General features: G+C 42.6%; 2 protein-coding genes across 3 annotated transcripts in view; one reads left to right on the top strand and one right to left on the bottom strand.

The window, feature by feature from the left end:
• Positions 1 to 7,005, bottom strand: part of LOC149313295 (L-selectin-like) — a 51,659-nt gene extending 44,654 nt beyond the window's left edge. Inside the window, exon 1 of the mRNA XM_089527146.1 lies at positions 6,924 to 7,005. The gene's annotated coding sequence lies outside the window, so the exon portion shown is untranslated. The remainder of the gene's footprint in view (positions 1 to 6,923) is intronic.
• LOC149313294 (C-type lectin domain family 4 member K-like) overlaps positions 1 to 26,748 on the top strand; it is a 49,314-nt gene that overhangs the window by 11,827 nt on the left and 10,739 nt on the right. Inside the window, exons 2-7 of one of the 2 annotated variants that reach the window (XM_089527151.1) lie at positions 456 to 525; positions 802 to 870; positions 2,884 to 2,994; positions 10,181 to 10,279; positions 14,666 to 14,752; positions 22,728 to 22,879. In XM_089527151.1, the coding sequence (XP_089383277.1) occupies positions 492 to 525; positions 802 to 870; positions 2,884 to 2,994; positions 10,181 to 10,279; positions 14,666 to 14,752; positions 22,728 to 22,879 (552 nt within the window). In that variant the 5' untranslated portion in view covers positions 456 to 491. The remainder of the gene's footprint in view (positions 1 to 455; positions 526 to 801; positions 871 to 2,883; positions 2,995 to 10,180; positions 10,280 to 14,665; positions 14,753 to 22,727; positions 22,880 to 26,748) is intronic. The other variant, XM_089527152.1, reaches the window with a different exon arrangement.

Here is a 26,748-nt window from a genome sequence, read left to right as displayed (position 1 = left end):
CATGCATTGGGCAAACAGGCAGCATGGGCCTTGAGATGAGGATGGGATTTTTTCCCCATGCAGACAAGGCTCCTGACACAGATACCATTGGCTATTTTTTGGTCATTAGGAGTCCCCCATCAACAAGTTAACAGGAAGGAAGAAAAATTTCTATTGCAATTGAGGAACCAGAGACATTTCAGTAAATGCTGCTTTGAAACTGCTGCATTCCAGTCCCACTCTGAATTTCAATCCAAAAACCCTCCACTGAAAACTGTGGGCTCAGCCTTATTACATTTATCTCAAACAGGGGTGAGAATCCTCCAGGTTGTATCTCCCAATATTCTTCACTACTGACTATGCTCGTTAGGGCCGCTGGGATTCACGGTCCAAAAACTTCAGGGGGCTTGCAGAATCCCCACCTATTGTAACATGATATCTTAACAATCTGTTCCATTGGATCCTTCCTCATGTAGAACAGAAGATGAGACTACACTGAAAGTGAGGAAAAGATGGCACCCAAAAAAGCTGCAGCTGGGAAAAAGGGTAAGTTGATTCCACTATTATTCTCTCTTTACAGGAATTGTTCTGTATCTGACCTCTCTGCATCCACAGTTCACAGGCAAGGAGTCTCTTTCTTTGGAGGTCTTTAAACAGAGTCTGGATGGCCATCATTCGGGGATGCTTTGATTGACAGTTCCTGCATGACAAGGAGTTGGACTGGATGGCCCTTGTGGTGTCTTCCAGCTCTGTTATTCTATGCTTCTACTCTAGGTTGCTCGGTTCATTTATGATACTATCAAACATGTTGCTGTTTTGCAGAACCTGGAGCCAAAGACGCAGACAAAGATGCAGCAGCTAAAGATGATGCTGAAAAACCCAAGGATGAGCGTACGTAAGCTATACATTGATAATTTGTCTGTTTCCTAAGAGAGGAGGGCGACAGGAGTGGCTGGAAAGACAGCCGGAGCCAATCATGAAGAGAAGGGCAGAGAGAGAGGAGAGAAACTGGCACAGGCCCTTGGTCTGAATCTGTGCAACTGTCCAAATATTGTTGAAATGGAATACCCCTCAGTCCCAATTGAATTGATCCATTGGCATTTCTTCCAAAAGAGAAAACCCTTGAATCGGTGGTTGAAGGGTGGGAAAGCAAACTCTCATGCAAATCCCACTAATGTAACGAGTTTGCTCTAGTTAGGACTGGGAACTGGGTTTCAGCCTTTTGAAAAGATTCACTAAATCCAAGCCAGGAACTATGGACCAGAAAGCAAGTCTCCATTTTGGAAACCATTTTGTGGGAGGCTGTGAAAACACGTTGAAAGTGTGAATTTCATGCTGCTGTTGTGTGTCCCAGACTCAAAGGTAGACAGCCTTTTCCTCTTGACCAGGGCTTTGGAGGCGCTGGTGTTAGCACCAAGGCAGTACAGTTAGCCCTCCAGATTTGTAGCATTGACTTCGGTGAATTTGATTATTCACAGCTTTGATTAATATGTTCTCTCTAGGAATCTCTAGGTCCTCCAACACAATTCTGCTGAAAGTTGATCATAGTGTTGTCACGGAGGACCTAGTGATTCTTAGAGAAAACACTTCTCTAAGCATTTGTAGGTCCTGCACCATGATTCTATGGTCAATGTCTGGTGAATGTTGACCATAGAATTGCACTGCTGGACTTAGCGATTCCTAAGTAAGTGTTGTCTCAGGAGAACTGCATGGTTCCTATTGCCTTAAACCAATTTGGTCCAGAGCAGCTGGTGGAAAAAATTCAACCCCACGAGCTATTGAATGCTGACCTATGTAGGCTGCAGTTACATAACAGTGTCACTTGGACAGTCATGGGATATCTAGTCATGCCCTGGTGGTGCAGTGGTTAAATGCCTGTACTGCAACCACTCACTCACAAACCATAAGGCTGTGAGTTCATATCAGCCAGGGACTCAGGGTCGACTCAGCCTTGCATCCTTCCGAGGTCACTAAAATGAGTACTCAGTTTGTTGGGGGCAATTGGCTTACACATATTGTAAACCGCTTAGGGAGTGCTTAAGTGAACTGATAAGCGGTATAGAAATGTACTTGCCATTGCTATTGCTATCATGCCTGCAAAAGGAGCTAGCAGCCAGTAACTCTCTGTATAGCTATAGCCCCAGTCTCTTGAATTTGGTGACAGATCTTGGTAAACAGGTCATGTGAACAGGAGTGCTTTATGTGGGTGTTTAATGGGGGAGATTTTGGGAGGCAAGACCAGTCCTGTTTCAGTGCCTAATTGAGACTTCTGAACATGGACAGTGAGGGAGCTGCTGCAGTCAACTGCAATACTTGTGGGATGTTTGTGCTCTTGTTTATGGGTGTGGGTAACTTCACCAGCATTAAGTGCAAGTTGGTAACCCTCTTGGAAGAGAAGGTCCACCAGCTGGAGGCCCAGGTATGTATATTTCAGCACATTATGGAGCAAGAGATTTTTCTGGACAGAGTGGAATGGACAATCCTGGATGGGGAGCACACAGAGCAAGTTGTTGTGGAACAGGTCAGTTCACATACAAATATTTGAAGGGGTGTCATGTTGAAGATGGAGCAAGCTTGTTTTCTGCTGCTCCAGAGAATAGGACCCGGAACAATGGATGCAAGCACCAGGGAAAGAGATTCCACTGCAACATTAAGAAGAACTTTCTTGACAGTAAGAGCAGTTTGGCAGTAGAAGACTCTCCCTTGGAGTATGGTGGAGTTTCCTTCTTTGGAGGTCTTTAAACACAGGCTGGGTGGCCATCTCTTGGGGGTGCTTGGATTCTGTCTTCCTGCATGGCTGGAGGGGGTTGGACTGGATGACTCTTGAGGTCTCTTCCAACTCTATGATTCTATGATTCTATTATTGATGGTTAAAGCAGAATATTCTCCTTTTTCCCTTCTCAGCAACGTCCCCGAGCCTGATGGAAAAATTACGTCTATCTCCCACTTTTGCATATATTTGCATCACGTTCTGTACTCTTCTCAGTATTGCTGCCTTGGCAATGATGGGCCTGTGTAAGTCCATTTCTTCCTGCAAAGGGAAGCTGTTGTAATTTTCTTATAACAGGCTGGAGTGAAGAATGATTTCAGAGAGATCAGGAAGTGCTCCACCTTCACACTCCCCTTTTATGTCTGTTTGGTTTCGGGAGCTATGACTGTGATTAAATCTTTTCCACTGAGGATCAATGTAGGGTTGCATTGAAAGATCTGGTCTGATATAATAATAATAATAATAATAATAATAATAATAATAATAATAATATATATTCCCTCCTCTCCCAGAGTGGATTGCGGTGGGATTACAGCCCATAAAATTAATACAGAACACATTGATAAAATGCAATAACAATTATTTTTCCATTAAAAGCTAACTTATCGTCTGTGGCAATAACAGTAAGATTATATTATGGTCAAGAAGTGGAGCAATATCTTCTACATGAGGCCAGATGGGTAAGCTCGCTGGAAGAGATCCATCTTAAGTGCCTTCTTAAATGCCTCCAAGGACATAGTAAGGTGGAAGGCGGATCTCTTCCAGGAGACTATTCCACAGTTTCAGAGTGGCTGCTGTGAAGGCTTGTTGGGAAGTCGAAACATGTCTGGTTGATTGATTTTCTAATGAATTCTTCCCAGTTGTTCTGAGAGTGCGGGGTGGATTGTGTATGGAGAGGCGTCCCTGCAAGTAACTCTAGCTCAAGCCATGTAGGGCTTTAAAGGTTATAACCAACACCTTGTACTGCGCCCGGAAGCTAATCAGTAGCCAGTGAAGAGACTTCAAAACAGGTATTATGTGGTTGAACCTGAAAGAACCAGTGACCAATCTGGCTGTTGCATTTTGAACCAATTGAAGCTTCCAAACTTGGTACAAGGGTAGCCCCATGTAGAGCGCATTACAGAAATCCAGATGAGAGATTACCAGTGCATGTACCGCTGCTTCAAGGTCCCTCTTGTCTAGGTAGGGATGTATCAACCGAAGTTGGTACCAAGCACTCCTGGCCATTGCCTTGAGATGATAGCTGTAGGGATGAGTCCAGGAATACTCCCAGGCTGCGAACTTTGTTCTTTAGGAGAAGTGTGACTCTGTCCAGGACTGGTTGACAAATCTCCTTCCCTGGACCAGGGGTACCTATTGCAAGTACCTCCATTACTCTGGATTCAACTTGAGCTTGTTTTACCTCAACCAGCCCATTACCGACTCAAGACAGGCATTCAGAGGAGAGATGCCATCCTTGGTCTCTGCAGCAGTCGGAGACATAGAGAACCATATTTGGGTGTCATCAGTGTACTGATAACACCGCACCCCATGTCTCTGGATGATCTCTCCCAGCAGCTTCATGTAAACGTTGAACAGCATGGGGGACAGGATGGCGCCCTGAGGGATGCCAGAAGTCAGCTCCCTTTTAAAAGAGCAGCTGTCTCCCAGCATCACTGTCTGGAATCTGCTCGAGAGGTAGGAACAGAGCCACTGCAATGCAGTGCCCCCAATTCCCAACTCTCTCAGGCGTTTCAGAAGGATACCATGGATGATGGTACTGGCCGCTGAGATGTCCAAGAGCACCAACCAGGTCACACTTCTGTCGATGCTCAGATGGAGATCATCGACTAAGGCGACCATGCCAGTCTTCACTCCATATCCCGACCTGAAGCTGGTTTGAAATGGGTCCAGATAATTGGCTTCCTCCAAGACGGCTTGGAGTTGGAAGGCAACTGCCCTCTCAATCACCTTGCCTAAGAATGGTAAAAGAGAGACCTGCCTATAGTTGTTTCTCACCAGGGGGTCAAGGGAGGGTTTTTTTTAGAAGTGGTTTAACCACTGCTTGTTTTAATTTGTCTGGAAATTTTCCCTCCCTGAGGGATGCATTAATAATAGATCTTAACAATGTTTTTACTGCATCCCCTCCCTGGACATCTCACTTACTGGTTCTGATATAATGCCCGCTTCCAGATCAATTCTTATCTGGGGGATTTCATCTGCGAAAAAGTAATTAAATGTGACGCAGTAGGGTTTAGTTGGTTCTAAAAGAGGGTTCGGGGCAGGAGACAACTTAGTAAGCTTTTTAACCACCCTGAACAGCTCTGCTGGATGAGACCTTGCAGATGCAATGCGTGCAGCATAGGAAAAAAAACTTCACTGCATCCATTGACACTCCATAGGAATTCAAGAAAGCTAAGAGCTGGGGTGGGAATCATTTGCTTCTGCAGATGTTGTTGAACTGCAGCTGCCAGCAGACCTTGCCAGCAAAGGCAGTGGCGGGGAATACTGGGAGGTGAATCATATAAAATCGTAAAATCATATCGTAGAGTTGGAAGAGACCACAAGGACCATCCAGCCCAACCCCCTGCCCTGCAGGAACTCTCAATCAACCACCTGATTCCCACACCTGGCACAGAGCTCCTTCAGAAAGCTCTTCCTTTCTCCTCTGATATTTAATATGGGCTCTCTTCTCCCTGAGCAGAGCAAGGCTTTAATATATATATATATATATCCATTTTTTTTCAGAACCAGATGTGGATTTCCAACCACTTCTGTCTTAATTTTTGTGTGTTGGGGATGTGTGTGTGTTTTTAGGGGGGGAGGGAAGGTATTATAGTAGCCTTTGTGAAGAAGAGTGGAGCAGACTGCATTGGGGATTGTAGTGGAGTCTTCTTCTTTGGAGGTCTTTAAACAGGGGCTGGATGGTCATCTGTCAATCGAGATGCTTTGATTGGGAGTTCCTGCATGGCAGAAGGGGGTTGTACTGGATGATCCTTGGGGTCTCCTCCAACACTGTGATTCTATGATTCTAAGAAAATTGGCCCATTATGGTTCTCCACTGTAATCCATGACAGATTTGTTTGTTTGTTCGTTTATTTACTGGATTTCTATCCTGCTTTCTCCCACGATGGGATTCAAAGTAGCTTATGATAAGTTTTAAAATGTCCAGTTGAATCCTTACTTTAGGCAGGTTTACTCTTATATATTTATTGTTTTTATGTACAGGGCTGTGCAAATCTACAGTGCTATATAAATAATAATACTAATAATAATAATTTAAAAAAGCTAAAAAGAAATAAATAGCAGAACAATTAAGACAATATCAAGACACACTTAAGACATATTTAAGTTCGTTTCTGCTGGGATTTGTTTGCAGGACCCCCGTAGATACCAAAATCCATGGATTCTCAAGGCCAACTAAATAAAACGGGGTGGTATTATTATTATTATTATTATTATTATTATTATTATTATTGCAATGGGCCCTTGGTATCAACTGGGGTTTGGTTCCAGGACTTCCATGGACACCAAAATCTGTGGATGCTCAAGTCCCATTCAATACAATGACGTAGTAAAATAGTGTCCCTTATATGAAATGGCAAAATCAAGGTTGGCTTAGATGCATGTATATATTTTTTGAATATTTTCATACCACGGATGCTTGAATCTCTGGATAAGAAATCTGTGGATACAGCGGGCCAACTGTAGTTAAAGTAAAAGATTAGAGAATGCATTGCATCACTTACACATGCACTATAGCTCCATAATTGAAATAGAAAAGCTTCTTTTTTGTTTTGTACACTCAGATCTAGTACACACACAGACACACCCCAGTTTTAGAATACACCTTACTCCCTGTGACCTAAGGTCATTTCGAAGGCTTTCATGGCCGGCATCCATAGTATTTTGTGCGGTTTTCGGGCTATGTCTAGAACATGGCCACATAGCATGAAAAACCCACAAAAAACTATGGTCATTTGTTGCAGTTTTTGTTCACATATTCTAAGGAAACCTCTGGCAGTTTTCCCAGTCTTGGGACCTAACCAAGCATTTTGCTTTCTTTTTTAACCAGACAGAAAATGGCCAGACATAGGCCCCATTCTCACGCGCTCATTTGCTCTGGAGAGAACTGGGCAGATCTGGTTGCCCCCATACTGAATCTGCCCAGAAAGAAGTGCCCACTACCCTTTACCTTGATGGATGCAGTTTGCCCCTCTGAAGTTCACATTTGCAGTACTGCTTTAAAATGGAGCCTCCTTTGTTGTCAATCAAATTCACTTCCGCTTTCGTCAAAGGTGACATAACCTACAGCCATTGGCTTTCCCCCTCCTTTAAAAAACAACAACTGGTGGCAGTGTGCGCATATTCTGTCAACTTGTGAAATTTAAAAACCTCCAGGTGTGTGTGTGTGTGTGTGTGTGTGTGTGTGTGTGTGTGTGTTGTGTGTCATTACAAATTATGGCAACCCTAAAACGACTCCATCCTGGGGTTTTCTTGGCAAGATTGGTTTGCCATTGCGTTTCCCCTGAGGCTGAGAGAGGGACTCGCCCAAAGTCACCTCATAGGTTTCCACAGCCTTCCCTCTGAATGCCAGCCTCTAGCTTCCCCTTCGCTTCCAGCCCAGCATTTCCTCCTCTTTGGAACCTCTTCCCTTCCCTTTCCTTCAAGCCCAATGCCACCTCCAAAGTCCTTGCCTCTCCCCACCCCCAATGAAGCCTCTTCCTTTCCCTTCCCTTCCCTTCCCTTCCCTTCAAGCCCAATGCCACCTCTGAAGTCCTTGCTTCTCCCCCTGGATGCCAGCCTCTTCTCTTCCCTTCACTTCCACCCCAATGCCACCTCTGAAGCTCTTGCCTCCCCCCACCACATGCCAGCCTTTTCCTTTCCCCTCCAGCCCAAAGTATGTGCATAATATGTCACAACAACAACAACAACAATAAATGTCACTTGCAGGGGAGGCCACCTCAGAATGCCATCTCTGCATCCTCTTTCTTTGCTTCCCTTCCGATTGCCACCCAGAATGCCATCTCTCCTGACATACACATATATACAAAAGCATTCACACATTGTATCAGTTTGTCAAATTTAAAAGGGAGCACAAGCATTTGCATATTCTGTCAAACGCACACACAAAATAATTTTTAAAAAGTGCTGCTTGCAAAGTGACCGTTGCGAGAGGAAGGCATGTTCCTCCCTCTGACCTAAATCCCTCCCCTGAACTTGACCCGATGGTGAACGGGGCCAAGTTCACATTTGCCGGCAGCAGGGAAGAAACGGGTTTTCCAAAAGGAAACAAGAAATAATCCACTTTTGGGAAAATCCGCTCTAAGGGGGATTTGCCCTGCTTCTGGTGTGCAAGACCCTGATCCTGATGTGTTTAAACCGGTGCCAATGGGAACTTCCGACTTTTAATCCGGGTTACAATTTGGTACAAAAGGTAGTCTGAATGGCCCCATAGGCTCCAACTGTACTGCAGAAATAATCCAGTTTGACACCACTTAACTGCCATGGCCCAATACTATGGAATTCTGGGATCTGTAGTTTTGTGAGCTATTTAGCCTTATCTTTCAGGGAGTTTTGGTGCCACAACAAACGACAAATCCCAGGATGCTGTAGCATTGAGCCATGGCAGTTAAAGCAGTGTCACACTTCTGCAGTGCAGATGCAACCATAGTCATGATTCTCAGGCTCTATATTCTACAATGCATAGGTTTCGTGAGGTTATACATCCTTATTGAATTATAAAAACATTTTAATGGTATATGGACAGACTGAGGAGTTGCCACCTAAAATTTGCCTGGTCTGTAACATTAAGAATTCCAGGGTAGGAATTACATCCCAGGAACTGTTTTTCTTCCCTCCATGAAAAATCCCATTCCTAGCAGCAGAAGGAGAGCAAAGGTCTCATATTTAGTCAGGGCACCCAAAGTGGCTGCAGACAAAAAGTGAGCTCTTTTCTGGTCCCAACCTATGTCTTGACAAAGGCAATGCCCTCGGACCTTTGGATTCATGGATTCTGACCCATGGATTCAACCAACTATGGTTCAAAAATATTCACACACATACACACACACACACACACACACACACACACACACAGATCCCAACAAGCCAATCTTGATTTTGCCATTTTATATAAGGGATGATATTTTACTACACCAGAGGCACTTGGTTGTTGTTGTTGTTTTACCTTTTATTGCATTAGGTAGAGATACATATCTTCATTACTTGATTACATATTCAGTTTTCCACAAATTTTTCAGTGACTCTTAACTGCATTTTCCAGATTTCATTTCCACCCATTTCTTCAGTCTTCTGCCTTTTATATATTTCTCTCTTCTTTGGATTTTTTTTATCTGTCGCCTTATGCTTATTACTTCTTCCCCCTTTCTTTTATTTTATTAAATTTCTCTTCCTTCTGCTTCTTATACCCTACTTTTCCTTTCTTCCTTTTCCTTTCCTTACCCCTTCCTTTTCCTCATTCCATCCCCTCACTCTTCCTTAACTTCTACCTATCCTCCCAATATCTACACCTACCTTCTTGTCCCTTTCCCTTACCTTCTCTACACTTTCATATACCTTCCTGTCTTTACCTATCCTCTCAACCTCTTCACCTTCCTTCTTATCACCTTCGCAAACCTTCTCACGTACCTTTTCTGTCCTTTCAGCACCTTCTCCTCCTTTTTTTTATCACCTTCTCATACCTTCTGGACATTTTTAGGTATCTATCTGCTTTTTCAATCCTATCAGTAATCTTCTTGTCACCTTCACATACCTTCTCCTGCTCCTACCTACTTTTTGCTATCCTCTCAACACTTTCTTGTCGCCTTACTGATGAATATAATGGGACTTCAGCATTCACAGATTGAACTTTCATGGCGGTCTGTAACCCGCCTTTGTTATCTATGGGGAGGGTCCTGGAACAAAATCCCGGAAAATACTGAGGGCCCACTGTAAAACAGAGTTGATTGGGCTTCTCCATATGAAGTTACACAGCGCCCTTCCCTGAGATCTGTATTTGATCATAGCTAATATGAACCCCGAGAGTCAATGTAGGGTAGTGGTTGGAGTGTTGGACTCTGGAGATGAGGCTTCGATTCCCTGCTCAAGCATAAAAACCCCACTGGGTGAGTTTGGGCAAGTCACACACTCTCAGCCTCAGAGGATGGCAGTGGCAACTCTCCTCTGAAGAAACTTGCCAAGAGGTTTCTTAGGGTTGCCATAAGTAAAAAATGACTTGGCTATGGCAAAAGAACACATTTAGTGTGTTGGGTTTTTAGTACCCCAAAATGTTTTCTAAACTAAGGGTTTTTTGTTTTTTAAAAAACCTGTGGTTAAACTTCCTGGTTCTTGGGGGCTAGAATCAGGGTTTGATGGCTAGCAAAACATGGTTCTGACCTCTCATAAAAGAAATTTAGAACACCATTTTATTTCTTCTTCTCTCTCCACAAGTTCTATTCGAATTTTTGAAAACAGCTATCCTACGTGCAGCAGCAACCCAAATTGAAGAGTTTATGGATACAGTGGAACCCGATCTCCGAGATAATTCAAGTAAGCATTGAATCATCATGATAAGACAGCACCTACTCTGCCTGTTCTATATCCCTTCCATCAAATTGATTTTAAGTCTCTTTAATTTATCTGGGAGGAAATGCTCTGGAGAATGAGCAGATTGTGGTATTAAGTAGACAGACATGGTGAGAACCCCACACTGGTCAGTACGCCAGCCAGCATTGTGTAGTGACTTGAGTGTTGGACTAGGACTTCTGGAGACCAGGGTTGGATTCCCAGCTTGGCCATGGAAACCCACTGAGTGACCTACGGCAAGTCACACTCCCTCAGCCTCAGAGGATGGCAATGGCAAATGCCTTCTGAACAAACCTGCCAAGAAAACCCCATATTAGGTCCGCCTTAGGGGCACCATAAGTCAGAAACAACTTGAAGGCACACGACAACAAAGGACTTTATCGCACACTGCTTTTAAAACGTTCTGGGGACTGAAGGAGGATACTTGTGTGTGCGCGTGGGCGCCCAAAAACGGAGTTTATCACACACAATTCAGTCCTCCAATTGTCCCCGTTCTGTCCCCGGTGCGCACCCGTTCACGTCCAGTCCTGACGGGTGCCATTTTTTGCCGACGGAAGGTAATCCGTCAGGCAAAAATCACGCCCGTCAGGACTGGACGTGAATGATTGTGCGCCGGGGACGGAACGGGGCCTCTTGGAGGACGTATTCGTGTGCGATAAACTCCGTTTTCTGCAACACGCACACGCGTGTCCTCCTTCGGTCCCCAGAACGTTTAAAATTGTGTGTGCGATAAAGTCCAAAGTCAGAGGAAGCGTTTGCCACCCACCTCTCACCTACCGCTTGTCCATTACAACTGCTCTCCCTCTCCCTCACCCCACACCCTGAAACCCACAATATGCACCAGACACAGAGCTGCAAACCCTGGTAGTTGGTGGTTCCTCTGTCCATAAAGTGGTGAATCAAAGTCCTGGTTATGACCTTTAAAGCCTACACAGCATGGATCCAGTCAAGCTGAAAGACCATATCTCCCTACACAAGCCAGCATAAGCTTTAAGATCCACAGGGGAGGGTTTTCTATAATGCTCATTACTATCGCAGACACAGATGGTAAGTACACAGTTGAGGGTCTTCTCCATGGCTGCTCCCAGGCTATGGAACTCCCTTCCATTGAAAGTCCAGTTGACCCCCTGCCTGCTCCAATGTCAGGAGTTTCGCTACAACCTTCTTTATATATTTTTTTAATCATTTGTTATCTAACATAATAGTTAATTTGTCCATTTCCACCATTTTATATAATTTTAAAAGCCAATCCTCTCCTACTGGTACAGTGGTCCCTTCTCTTATGTGGGGGATCCGTTCCGGATCCTCCTCCTCCCCCCCCCCCCCCCATAAGAGAAATTCTGTGTATGCTTGAGCCCCATTAGAAGTAATGGGGCTTGTGCTCTCAGTGGCGCAGCGGCACGTTTGCAGCATTACTCTTTCCAGTGCACAGCCCCGTTTCTTCCATTACTGCTTTCAGCATATGCTGAAAGCCATGTATATTGTGGCCGCGTACAACATGGGCACACTGTATTTCTGGTTTATTCCATTTTTTAGCATATATAATTTTTGTAGCCCAAATCACATCCAGTAAACACATTTCTGGGACCCATGGGGTAACTGATTTGTAAGTTCTTTGTCGTAAGTTTATGGATTTGTTTCCAAATTTTATTGGCTTTTTTGCATTGCCAACAAAGATGAAAAGCGGTATCTTTAACTTTCCCAGACCTCTAGGATTTATTCAACATATTACTCTTAATTTTCACTAGTTTATCTATTGGTAGATGCCATCTTTACAGCCTCTTGAAGTAATTTTTCAGAATGTTATAACTTCTTGTAAATGTAAAAAAAAATATTCCATGATTTTTCCCCGATGGTCCAGTTGTGTATCATGTCTAATATTTTGGGCTCATATGTTCATATTGTATCTAATTCAATCCTTTTCCATGTCTGATTTTAACATCACTTTATCAAGTTTAGCTATTAAGTTTTTATTCCCACTTTATATAATTGTCTGCAGTTCCGTCTTTTCCATTTTGAAGCCTTCTAGTTTCATGTCTTGTTTGAATCTCTCATGAAGCTGACGATAAACAAACCACCAACAACTGCCGTTTTCTGTTGCCAATTCCTTCCTTGATCTTATATGCCACTTTCCTTCTTGAATGTTTAATAATTCTTTATAACTTAAACATTTGCCTCTATGCAAATTTTCTTTTTTATGAAAATCTTTGTGTGCCGAAATCCATAAAGGGGTTCTTGGACAGAATTTGCTTTTATACTTTGTTGTTGTTAGCTGCCTTTGAGTCAATCTTGACTCATGGTGACCCTATGAATGAGACATTTCCAAGTCCCTTTATCCTCTACCTCTCTGCTCAGATCCTGCAGGCTCAGGCTCATGGTCTCCCTTATTGAGTCTGTTCATTCTGGCATGCGGTCTTCCTCTCCTTTACATCCTTCCACCTTCCTTAGCACTGTTGTCTTGTCTAGTGAACCATGCCTTCTCATAATGTGGCCAAAGTACACCAGCTTCAATTTGGTTACCTTGGCTTCCAGGGAGAGTGAATCATAGAACCATAGAATCATAGAGGTGGAAGAGACCACAAGGGCCATCCAGTCCAACCTTGATATGCTGATCTGTTCCAGGACCCATTTGTTTGTCTTTCTGGCCACCCACGGTATCCTCAGCACTCTTCTCAAACCACACCATATCTCAAAAGAATTGATTTTCTTCCTATCTGCTTTCTTCACTGTCCTGCTCTCAGAGCCATACATGGTAACAGGGCATACAATGGTTAGAACAGTTCTAAACTTACTGCTCAGTTGAATATCTCCAAGCTCTAGGATTTTGTCTAGTTCCTTCACAATCGTCCTTCCCATTCCTAATCTTCTGATTTCTTGAAGCAGTCTCCATTTTGATCAATGTGTAATCCAAGGTGTGGGGAATCTTTATTTTGATTTCCTCATTATCTAGGTTGAATTTATGTAAATCTTCTGTGATTATTATTTTTGTTTTCTTTAAGTGTCACATTAGGCCTGCCTTTGCCCTTTCTTCTTAGACTTTCTAGTGATTGTTCCAAGTCTGTGATGCTTTCTGCTAGTAATATGGTGTCCTCTGCATAGCTTAGATTGTTGCTGTTCCTTCCTCCTATCTTCCTTCCTCCTTCTTCTGTCTCCAAGCCTTCTTTCCATATGAAATGCCCTGCATATAAATTGAACATATAGGGTGAAAGGATGCAGCCTTCCTGGACGCTTTGCCAACCAGGAACCATTCTGTTTCTCCATATTGTGTTCTTACAGTAGGCTCTTGTCCTAAGTACAGATTCCTCACCAGGACTATCAGATGTGGTGGCACTCCCATTTCTTTAAGAGCATTCCATAGCTTTCTGTGATCTATGCAGTCAAAGGTCTTGCTATGGTCTATAAAGCACATGCTAATTTTCTTCTGCAATACTTTTATACTTTATCTAGAGTCAAAAGTGAAATTGCTTCTAATGTTCAGTCAACATCTACCCTCCTGTAAATTCAAGCCATTAGACCTGGGCTCACCTTCTGGAGCAGCAGAGAACAGGGCTGACACTTCCTCTCTGTGACAACCCTTGAGGTGTTTGAAGACTACAGTCATGCCACACACAGAGACACAGAGACACACAGACACATATCTTCTCTTCACCAAATTGAACATGTCCATCTCCTTCAGTTGCTCCTCCTATGCTTTGTTCTCCATGCCTCTTATGATCCATGTTACTCTTCTCGGATCCTGCTCCAACTTATCTGTTGTTCTTAAAATGAGGCACCCAGAATGGAACACAAACATTTTGACCCCTGAGGGTCCTGAGGACCACAAACATGGCACTGCATTGGAGGCCTGCATGAGGCCCACAGGCTGCTTTTTTCCCATATCTATGCTAGAGAGTGGTAGGAAATGTTTGACATTCCCATGACATCAATAGGTCCAATGTTTTAAGTATTGAAATACGGTGGGCCCTTGGTATCCGCTGGGGTTTTGTTACAGGATCCCCTGTGGATACCAAAATCCATGGATGCTCAAGTCCCATGAAATACATTGGCATAGTAAAATGGCATCCCATATATAAAATGGCAAAATCAAGGTTTGCTTCTTGAATTTTTAAAAATGTTTATTTTTTTTAAATCATGTTATGGATGGTTGAATCCGTGGGTAAGGAAATCATGGATACCAAGGGCTGACTATCCTCACTGAAGATGCATGGATGGAGTACAATACTAAAGCCACAGACATTTAAAAACAATAACGTAGTTGTGGGGATGGGATCATAGTGTAATGTGATACAAAAAGATGCAAATGGTGCTACTATTTGATCTCCCCTGACTTTAATTCTTCTGATGTTTTAGCCCTAGAAAAACTCATTGCAGTCCAGAGCTATGCAGAAAAATTGGCAGGATGGGCTACACAAAGTATTGCAGTGGAAAAGGCAATTGGTAAGTTACTAAAAGGATGTAAGGGTGACGTAGCAGAGTACAGAGGGAAACTGGCTTGAGGCAGCACATGCTAAATGTCCCTCTTCTATGCATCTCTGAAAGGTACAGGGCCCCTGAACAATTGGCAACCCAAGCTGAAGATAAAATGGTTCCAAATGGTTCCTTTCATGAGGATCAAAACAATCAAGTTCTGCTTTGCTATGTTTTAGTTACAGATGCCTAAGTGATTCTGCCACAGCCAGGGTAGGGAAATGACCACTTCATGCACACTTAAGAAGAGCCAAATAGTTTGCTATTGTACTACGGGTGAATTGCTCATAAAAATATATAAGAGGAGCCAAGTAGCCATACAAAGCATATTGGCAAAGAGCAAAAGACCTATCTTGGATGTTGTCCTTTGGATCAGGAGTGTTACAAATCTCCTTACAAAAGTGAAATCTGGCTCCCCTTCTATGATCCTTGGGATGGTGATGATGAAACTCTGGGCGAGAGCACTGTCTTGCAAATTATGTATACATTCTCTCCTAATTTGTTAGCCCAGAAATAGAATTCTGTTGGTGTTTTATTCACATGTAGGTTCCCTTACACCTGTAGTTGTGCTTTTTAAAATCACAGTATAATCTCCATATCTGTCCTGTATACAGCTGGCGAGTGCTCAGATGAGTACACCTCTATCCCCAAGAACTGCCAGGGGAAAACCAGGCCAGTTCCAAGGCTTGTAAGGCCTTAAAAATAGAAGTATGGCCCAGGCAATTGAAGGGGAGAAAGCAATCATGACCAAAGGTGAGAGAAGAGTTGCTGAAAAGATTAGTCAAGAAGCAGATACCAAAGAGAGCCAGGAAGCAAGAGGTGTCAAACAGGTTGCAGAGAAGTTTGGGCGCTGTTGTTTTGCAGCAATGGATGGAGCAAATATATAGCCAGCAGTTAATCATAGAATCATAAAATTGTAGAGTTGGAAGAGACCCGAAGAAGGGCCATCCAGTCCAACCCCATTCTGCCATGCAGGAACTCCCAATCAAAGCATCCCCATTGACAGATGGCCATCCAGCCTCTGTTTAAAAACCTCTAAGGAAGGAGACTCCACTACACTCCAAGGAAGGAGTGTGTTCCATTGTTGAACAGCCCTTACTCTCAGGAAGTTCCTCCTAATGTTGAGCTGGAATCTTTTTTCCTGGAGCTTGCATCCATTGTTCCGGATCCTGTTCTCTGGATCAGCAGAAAACAAGCTAGCTCCATCCTCAGTATGGCATCCCTTCAGATATTTAAACATGGCTATCATATCACCTTCTCTTCTCTAGGCTAAACATCCCCAGCTCCCTAAGTCGTTTCTCATAGGGCATGGTTTCCAGACCTTTCACCATTTTAGTCGCCCTCCTTTGGACATGCTCTAGTTTCTCAACATCCTGTTTGAATTGTGATGCCCAGAACTGGACACAGTCTTATTCCAGGTGAGGCCTGACCAAAGCAGAACAGAGTGGCACTATGACTTCCCCTGATTGAGATGCTATTCTTCTATTGATGCAGCCTAAAATTGCAATCAGCCCAGCTGCCCTCATTAGCTCAGTGTCCTGTATTTAAATTGGAGCAAGACAACTCCTGACACTTTATGTATGCCACTTGCAAAGGTAAAGTGCCTCTGCCTTCTCCTCCTGAACTGCAGCTGTTGTCTGGGGTGAAGCAGTGAGTATTTCAATACCTAAAACACTGAAACAATTGAACCCAAGAAAATATTCAAACACACATATATATATAATATATTTCTTGTTCTCAGGACCCTCAGGGGTCCAAACAATTTGCTCAAACACGGCCCTGAAATGTTTAGTTACGATGGGGGATACTTGGTTCAGCAGTACTGCATGTGCAGAGGACCTTGGAATTATTGTTGAACAGAAACTGAAAATGAGCCAGGAGTATGATGCTGCAGCAAGAAAGAGAAAAGAAAAAAGAAGGTGAATGCTATTTTAATCCTGCATTAATAGACGTTGAAGCAAATAACAGTCCGACTGTATTCTGTGCTACTAAGGTCTCATCTGGGGTACTGTGTTCCATTCTGGACACCTTACTTTAAGAAAGATAGACATGCTGGGGCAGGATCTGATAAGGGCAACCAGGATCAAAAGAGGTATGGAGGTCTCTATGATAAGTTCCCTCACACATACGGTTCTACCTTTTTGACCATGGCATGTCACCTGTATCCAGTTCATAAGTGGAGTTTCACACGTGTGGCTGTTGCATGTGTAGTTGTTCATCCTTAGATGATGTGTAGATACCCATCAGTGTCTAAAACTTGATTATTGTGTAGTTCTGTAACTGGGTATAGTCAAGTCGTACCTGGAGGAGGTCTCCTTGAACAAAGAAGGAGAGGGACTGGGAAGAGCCAGGATGGTGAGCCCCAGCTGGATCCATCGGAGACTGGCAGTCCAGACAGAACTGCAAAGGAATCCGGTGGTACAAACAAGCTTCCTCCGTCCTCAATGTGACTGACATCTCTTCAAATATTTAAACATAACTATCACATTTTAACCTCCTCTTCCCCAGGCTAAACATTCCCAGCTACCTAAGCCACTTCTCATAGGGCAGGGCTTTTACACCTCTCACCATGTTTCTCCCCTCAGAACACTTACATTGTGTGTAAAACACCAAAAGAATGCTAGCCTTTTTTTTTTTTGGCATTAATGATTTTTCCCCCACAAAACAAGACTCAATGTGCAAAAACAATTGGAAAAAATGGATAAAAAGTTCTCATAATCTCACACACAGAGAACAAAGCTTCTTCATTGTACTTGATTGTGAGAATAACATAAGTGAAAGCGCCACAGTTTAAAAAGGATGTTGAGAAACTGGAGCCATGTGTCCAAAGGAGGGCGACTAAAATGGTGAAGGGTCTGGATACCATGTCCTATGAGGAACGACTCAGGAAGCTGGGGATGTTTGGCCTGGAGAAGAGAATGTTAAGAGGTGATATGATAGCCCTGTTTAAATATTTGAAGGGAAGTCATATTAATGAGGGAGCAGGCTTGTTTTCTGTTGCTCCAGAGAACAGGACCCAGAGCAATGGATGCAAGCCACAGGCAAAGAGATTCCACCTCAACATTAGGAGGAACTTCCTGAGAGTAAGGGCTCTTCGACAGTGGAATGCACTCCTTCCTCGGAGATTATAGTGGCGTCTCCTTCCTTAGAGGTTTTTAAACAGAGGCTGGATGGCCATCTGTCAATGGGGAAGCTTTGATTTAGATTTCCTGCATGGCAGAATGGGGTTGGCCTGGGTGGCCCTCTTCCAACGCTATGATTCTATGATTCTACATCCATACTAAAAACCCAGGAGATTATACTGATTAATTTTGGGCACAGACCTCCCTCTCTTTCTCTCTGCCCAAGGAGAGGGGATTTGCCCTATCTAATGGCCTTTGAAATGTCCTTTCCAGGCAAGGACCACCGGAGTGCATCATAATTGTATTCTTTATTGAGGGAAACATGTCAGATACTTGCAATATGTCCAGCATTTGCTCCCTAATGAAATGTCCTGTTATTGCTTCATCAGGCTTTTCAGGGCTGATTGCTCAAGGAGGGAAAGGGGTTTTTCATAATATGCTGCACTGTCGATATATATATATATATACACACACACACACACATATATATATGCTGTGCGTTTAAAATATTTTTAATTCTATAATTCAGTTACGTTTTTAAGTTAGGTATGGTGTGAATTTTTAGCTTTTGCAAGCTGCCTTAAGATGGGATCATCGTCATCATCACCATCATTATCTTCATTCTCATCATCATCATCCTCGCCATCACCACCACCATCTCAACTCCGATGAATAATATCACTCTAATAATGGGCCTTTGGGAGATTTAGTGCCTCTGGGAGAAGAAAACAGTTACACTTCATGTAGTCAGAAGCAGTTTGGAATCAATTACAGACTAACAAAATGAGTGAAATTGCCATGGAAAGGACACAATAGCAGAACTATTTTTTTATTAAAGGGAATTACAAGAAGTGACACTTTGTGGAAAGTGCCACTTTATTTCAGGGTACCTCATTGATTCCTATATTCTACCTGTCAAACTATCTAACTGATATATTGCTATTCTTGTTATCTAAATGATCATCAACAACAAGAAGAAACCATTATGTTGCTACAAGCTGAGTCTCCCTTATCTGGAATTCTGAAATCTGAACTACTCCAAAATCCAAAATCACCCACACAAGTGTCTGAGATAGCGACACATTTGCTTTCTGATTGTACAGAGGCTTTGTTTCATCCACAAAAATATTAGAAAATGGTATGTATAAAATTACCTTTAGGCTGTGTTCATAACGCACATATGAAACATAATTGAATTTAATGTTTAGACTTGGTCCCCATCTCTGAGATCTCTCCTTCTGTAGATAATACTAATACTAATAATAATATATTAAGCGGTCACAGATTCATCAAAATTCATAAAACATACAAAAGCAGTTTAAAACATTTAAAATTTACAGAATACACCTTAAAAACCAAATTAATTTGGTGGAACAGGGAAAAGAACTGACTTGCTCATTCTCTGTGCAGAACAAAGAAACTTAGCCACTATCTTTGTAATGGACTTGTTTGTATCCTGTGTAGGAGATGCTTTACGTGCCATTCTGAGGTCCTGCCAGGAAAGTTGCTTATTAGAAGATTAAGGAGTTTGGTACTCTCATCCCTATAAAAGTTACATGCAATGAGAACATGCATCTAACAAGGCTAATGCGATTTTAGGCTGCATCAATAGAGGTATAGTGTCTAGATCAAAGGAAGTAATAGTGCCACTATATTCTGCTCTGGTCAGAACCCACCTGGAATACTGTGTCCAGTTCTGGGCACCACAATTTAAAAAGGATGTTGAGAAACTCGAGCCATGTGTCCAAAGGAGGGCGACTAAAATGGTGAAGGGTCTGGAAGCCATAAAGCCCTATCAGGAACGCCTTAGAGAGCTGGGGATGTTTAGCCTGGAGAAAAGAAGGTTAAGAGCTGATATGATAGCCCTGTTTAAATATTTGAAGGGATGTCAGATTGAGGAGGGAGCAAGCTTGTTCTCTGCTGCTCCGGAGACTAGGAAACAGAGCAATGGATGCAAGCTGCAGGAATAGAGATTCCAGCTCAACATTAGGATGGACTTCCTGACAGTAAGGGCTTGTTTGACAGTGGAACACATTCCTTCCTCGGACATTTTGGTGGAGTCTCCTTCCTTGGAGGTCTTTAAGCAGAGGCTGGATGGCCATCTGTCAGGGATGCTTTGATTGAGAGTTCCTGCATGGCAGGGGATTGGACTGGATGGCCCTTGGGGTCTCTTCCAACTCTGTGATTCTATGATTCTATGATTCAGTTTCTTCTTCATTACAGGGGCATAGTTGGTTCTCATATACCACACCATGATAACGCCCATCTACAACTGCAGGTGGCAGGCAATTAAATCTGGCTCTCAAAATATATATATATATATATATATATATATATATATATATATATATATTCTGGAATAGTCAATTTTTCCAAATATCTAGCACTTTGGGGGAATTTGAAATTCAAGCTGAAATGCAGAGGAGAGCTATTGGCATTTGATAAGGAATCTTGAAGAGCTATGTCCTTAATCCAATTATCTAAAATGAAATTAAATGCCTGAACTCATAGGCATAAAGAAACTCCGTAGACAGACCTAATAAATGTAGTTTAGTAGAAAGGGGTGTGTGAACTGAGGCCTCTTAGTGAAGAAAGAGCAAGAAATGGCTGTGACTATATAGTATAGTACCCTGGTACAGGCATTTAATAAGATACAGGAGTCTTTTATCTATAGTGGTATGGAGTAACTTCATCCATAATTTATCTCTTGGTATTGAGTCAAAGGCAGATTTTAAATCTATACAGGCAGTATAAAGGCCCTTTCCCTAAGTGGTCTTGTATTTTTTTGCTAAATGGTTTAAGGCAACACAGTGATTTATCATTGATCTGCCCTTTCTGAAATATTTCCCAAAACATTTCCATCCTCTATGCAGAAGCCTAGTCTTTGATTTAAATAACTAGCATACAATTTGCCCGCAACCAAAAGTAAACTAATGGGCCTATAGTTTGATGGCTCCTCTCCTTTTTGTAAGAATGGGTATGACAACAGCCTCCAGCCAGGCAAGAGGGGATTTACCCGCGTTGTTAATATGGGGAAACAGATTTGCTAGAAGGGGAGGGGGCACCAATCTATGTTCACCTTCAACATTTCTGGGAGGATGGAGTCTATTCCCAGCACCTTACTTGATTTAAGACAACTTATCAGGGACTTCATTTTGATCTGGGAAACTGGATCCCATAAAGGGATACTGTTTAAGGCTATGGTAGAAGACTGAACCACTGTGCACTCTGTGACACCTACAAACAGAGTGGAAAAACGCTGTTCCCAAATGTCTGCCGGAATATTGTAGCAAAATTCATCCGAAGTGCATTTTCTTCTGCTGTTTAGTTGTATTTAGACCTCTCCTAGAAGATTTGGTGTTTTTACTCTTTTTCTGGGAGGCCTTTTTCCTCCTTTTCTTCATTCTTTTACTAGAATCTTTATTTTCCTCTCTGTTTTGGAAATTGACATCGGCATCTTCCTCCCTTAACAGAGGTACACTCTTGATATCACTTTCTTTTGGAATGAGAGGCCTCTCATCGCTCTTATAGAGTTCAACCAAAGTAAGTAGTAAGCTGTAGCTTTCCACCAGGAATTTCTGAATTAGGTCCAAATCTTTATTTATATAGTCGAGGTATTTCACCAGTGTAGTATCCTTTGAAGTCTGATTTTCTTGAGGTAAGGATAAGCCTCTAGGGAGTGAACTGGAACATGAGGTTGAAATTGTAATGTTTCCCTTTTGGAAGGTTAGGTTCACAGCATGAATTGAAATTAACCTCAGCAACTCTTTCCTCATCAGATTGGAAAGAGGGACTTTCCAATGCTGGCCCACATGTGTCAGCTAGTAATTCAGCATGGGCAATTGCCACTTCCAGATCTATTGCAAGCCCTTTCCTTACATTACTTACAGTCCAGTCAAAGGGGCTGGTATAGTTATTTGAGTCCTTCTCTTCCTTTCCTTCCTTAGTTTCCTTCGTTCAGAGCAAATAGGACAGAATTTTAGTTTGTCTGGACCTTTTTGCTTTGAGGAAGACCTAATCCCAGAGGAGAAGGGAGTGGCAACTCCGTACGCTCCCTTCTCCTGCCTTGCAAGAACCATAACGGAGAAGGTGATTTCCAACTAATAAATTAGAGTTAGCATTCCAAGATTTACTGCTATCATCTGAGACTGGCAATAGCAACAGCAATAGCAAGTACATGTCTACACTGTTTATCAGTGCACTTAAGCACTCCCTGAGCAGTTTACAAAGTGTAAGCTAATTGCCCGTAACAAACTGGGTATGCATTTTAGGGACCTAGGAAGCCTGAGTTGAACACATCAACAACAGGAATGAGGAGGTTGCAAATCTTTTTCTTTCTTCTGCCTTTTGTCCTTGAAGATTTCTTGCTATTCTCTTGTTGTTTTCTTTCTTCCAGCAAGTGGCTTTTGTTATTGATAAGGTCTAACAGAACAAAAGCTTTTAGCATCCCTGCAGACAGGGAGAGCAGCTTACTTATGTGCAACTGCCCTCAGCACCATCTTGCCTCCCTCCCCAAAAAGCCTCAATGACATCTGTGTATGTTTTTCAGCTTTTCTGGATTAACATCAGGCAAAGTTATCACACTGCCTTATGTTTATATCCCTAAATACAGAAGAACCCAAAATCCAAAACACCTCTGGTCACAAGCATTTCAGATAAGGGTAACTCAACCTGTATGTAATAGATTATCAGTTCTTAGATGTACATACACACTTTGAATATATATCTGCATGGACTTTCCACAAATTAGCTTCTACTGAATCTTCTCTTTTGTATTACCCACCCCTACTTTCTTCTTCACACATTGTTGGTTTGAATTGCAGCGGAAGTTACTACACTACTTGAGCAAAAATGGCAGGCACATGATGGCAGCATCTATTTATTTCCCGACAAACCGCAGACGTTTCAAGGAGCAGCAGATTTTTGTGTGACCCAGAATGCCACCTTGCCTACCGTTGAAACTGAAATGGAAGAGGTGAGCAGAACCCTGGGAAACATCCATGGCAGGTCTAATTGGTTGGTAATTTCACCATCTAATCCTTTAAATGCATCTAATCCCTTGTGCTTAGATATGTTATTATGGCTTGCTCAGGTCCTTCAAGAATAAAAGAAGGTTTGCAGTGGCTATATTCCAGTTCAAATTGGGAGGAATATCTCCTCACTTCAGGCTATCCCCTCAAAGCAGGCAGCAGATGGGATATTTGGTGGCTTTCGGGATATGGATGGATTTAATGACTTCCCATCTTACCTTAGATACAAGATGGATGTGTTTGACTACATTACCTTAAATCCTATTTTTTATTCATGACTAGAGTAAATCAGAGGGACCAATCTATGGGTTGAGTTGATTGGATGAGTTTATTCTAGTTGAGATTAATGAACATGTCTCTGACCATTAATTCTGAAGCAGAGTTCCCAGAAGGGGCCATATTTGCCAGGGAATCTGGCACTTGTAGTCAAAAACAGTAATATTCTGATCTCTGAATTCAAGCCTTCCTTCTCTTTCAAGCACCAGTTTGGGTAACCCAAAATAAAAAAAGAGGGAGAGGAAACATCACTTAGTATTTACCTAATGCAAAGGTTATTGATATTACCCAAACACATCAACACAATCTTTGAACTGTATAATTGCTTTCTTCTCCACTATGGTAAGAAAACTGCAAGGTTGACTACTTGGGCCCAGTAAAACTGGCAGTGAGAAGTAGCTGTGTGTCCTGTTTCTTAGTCAATATATATTGGGTTTTATGTGAGCTATCCATGGCGCTTTAACCTATTCCTATACTAAGTTCAGCACCATGGATAACTTCAGTAAAGGTAGGAGTTGCTCCCATAAAGCCCATCATAGATTTTTCACCCTGGAGCAACAGAATCCCTGGTGACCTCTGCTCCTTATGAGGCAGTAAGATTGATGTTCTGGTAGTTTCTGCAGTTATCTGTTCGGAACAATACAGGAAAAGCATGTGGGAGTCATAAAGTTGGCATTTGGAATGGCAGAGCCTTCCTCAAAAGAGTGTCAGTCCCCAGAAAGCAATGACTTTGCTCTTGCACTTCCCTGCAACTCTTCTTTGCCACCCATCTTGTAACAGTGAACAGTGACCACGTTATCAACGAGGAATTTACAGTCACAAGAGGAGGCCTGTCACTACACCTCAGGGACTGGCCCTTCGAGCTGTATGCCAGGAACTAGAAATCCATAAATGAGGCAGAGGCTCTAAGTACAATCAATGTCTCTTTTATTGGAAACAGGGATTCAGACACACACAGGCACGTACGCACATGCATTCATACAAGGCTCAGGAAATAATGTGTTAGATGTGGGATAGATATAGGCGTCTCTTATGGTAATACTCACCTGATGTAGAGGTTCTATCTTGGGAAGTCCAGTTTGTGAGAGGGTTTGTAAGTCTGCTTAATATTTAAGGCTTAGCAGACCAAGTCAGAGCGACATAGATTTTGGCTGCAAATGACCTGAAAGGGGCAGGCAGCCCATTCCTAAATTTAGGACACCTTTTAAAGGTTTGACAGGGTCTCTAGACAAAGGGCAATCAGTCTTCTAATGAAACTGTTTGAAGTGTATTTCACATCTTAGGTCCATGTTTTGATCTCACCAAATGTTTCTGCCAGAGTAGGGACCCAAATGGCTATGCAAATGCCATTCAATTGATTCAAATGGCTCCCTCTCATTCACAAAGAGAAACACTTCCTTAAGACATCTGCCTGATAGCAGCATAGCAGCTCCTGCATGATTTCATCAGAGCTGGGAAACGAAATTCGTAACCCATGGCTTCCCCTTGTTTCAGTGGGAACCTGTTATTTAGATCCCATGCTAGGGCCATATAGCGACTCAGGTCAAGATACACTTTTGATATCAAGGTGCAGGTCAGAGCTTATCATTTAGATATATTAAAGGTGCAGATCAATGTCTATCAATCTCCAAGTTTCCTGTGCAGATGGGAATGAGCTCCCTAGTTGCCAAGACCGTTGACAATCCCAAGATGTGCATTTATTGTAAACAATCAAGCCAAACTTCATTTAAAGAAAGGAAGTTTTACAGTGCAGAAAGGCAGCCACATAGGCACTGTCTTCTAGTGAGTGTCCTGCAGTCTGTATACTCTTGTAGCAATGGAGACAAATCATATCATGGCATACACATACTCTCTTGCACATGGAGACAATACAAAATTAAGTACAATAAAACAGAATCAAATAATAGAATGATAAAGTATAAAGATTAAATATATAGATAGAAATAATAATAATAATAATAATAATAATGCAATTTATTTATATTCTGCTTTTTTGCAAGGAATCAAAGCGGATTCCAACAGTATAAGGATAAAACATGATACAGTTAAAATTACAATCAAACAAAGAAACAACTCCCATATCCCAACCCTCCCCCAATCACAAAAACAGCAACAATACATATAAATTGATTAAACAGTAAACTATGTTAAAAACCATTCCAAGCGAATTCCTTAAAATACAAGTAAAATTTGGCAAGAAGATATCTCCTTCAAAGGAAGAGGACAGGGACCAATGACAGCGATAGGGGAGGCTAGGTGGATAGACTGCTTATACAGAATCAGATGGGAAAGGCCCGCCAGAAGAGATCCGTTTTAATAGCTTTCTTAAAAGCATCTAAGGTAGTTATACAATGGATCTCCTCCAGCAGGTCATTCCATAATTTTGGAGAGATCGAGACAAAGGTCCTCTGAGAAGTGGACACCTGGTCTTATGTGTCTGTAGTAAGTACTTCCCAGACGTTCTGAGAGTGCGGGGCGGACTATATAGGGAGAGGCGTTCCCACAAGTAGTCTGGGCCCAAGCCATGTAATAATAATAATAATAATAATAATAATAATAATAATAATAATAATAGGATTTATTTATATGCCACCCAATCACTGGGAATCCGGGCGGTTTACAACAGAGGGGATAACAGACGGTTCCCTGCCCTCAGGCTTACAATCTAAAAAGACACAAAACAAAAGCAGAAGGGAATGATGAGGGGAGGAGGGGATCAGGTCCAATATTCTTCTCTCCCTCGGAGGCCTGGACCAAGGCAGATGGACCGGAGGGAGGGCTCTTCTTTTTCAGGCTAGCCCTGATGGAGCTGGACCAGCCTATTCACTCCCTCACAGGCCGAAGGATGACAGTTATGGAGGGAGGAGCCTCTTTCTTCAGCCTAGCCCTGATGGAGCTGGACCAGACTTGGAGGGCTGTAAATGTGATAAATGTAGGGCTTTAAATGTGATAACCACCTTGTACTGCACCTGGAAGCTGATCGGCAGCCATTGAAGATTTTTTTAATACCGGTGTTATATGATCAAACCTCGATGTACCAGTGACCAGTCTGGCTACCATATTTTGCATCAACTGAAGCTTCCGAACTTGTCACAAGGGTAGCCCCATGTAGAGCACATTGCATAAATCAAGACGAGAGGTTACCAGCGCATGTACCAATGCTTCAGTGCTCTCCCTGGTCCAGGTAGGGGCGCAGCTGGCGTATCAACTGAAGGTGGTAACAGGTACTCCTGGCTATCGCTTCCACTTGAGATGACAACCGGAGGGATGAGTCCAGGAGCACTCCCAAACCGCAAACACAATCCTTTAGGGGAAATATGACCTCGTCCAGGACCAGTTGACAAAACTCCTTCCTGAGGCCAGGGTTTCTTATCGCCAGTAACTCCGTTTTCCCTGGATTCAACTTGAGTTTGTTTTCCCTCATCCACTGACCCCCAAGACAGTCATTCAGAGGAGAGATGCCATCCTTAGTCACTGCAACAGTCGGAGACATAGAGAAACATATTTGGGGGTCATTAGCGTACTGATAACACTGTGT

This window comes from Sceloporus occidentalis, unplaced genomic scaffold (assembly GCF_023333645.1).
Source record: "Sceloporus occidentalis isolate IW3139 unplaced genomic scaffold, rSceOcc1.0.p SCAF_5, whole genome shotgun sequence".
In the NCBI taxonomy this organism is placed as follows: domain Eukaryota; kingdom Metazoa; phylum Chordata; class Lepidosauria; order Squamata; family Phrynosomatidae; genus Sceloporus; species Sceloporus occidentalis.
Note: the sequence above shows the minus strand (reverse complement) of the source record. Positions and strands in the feature narration are given on the sequence as shown.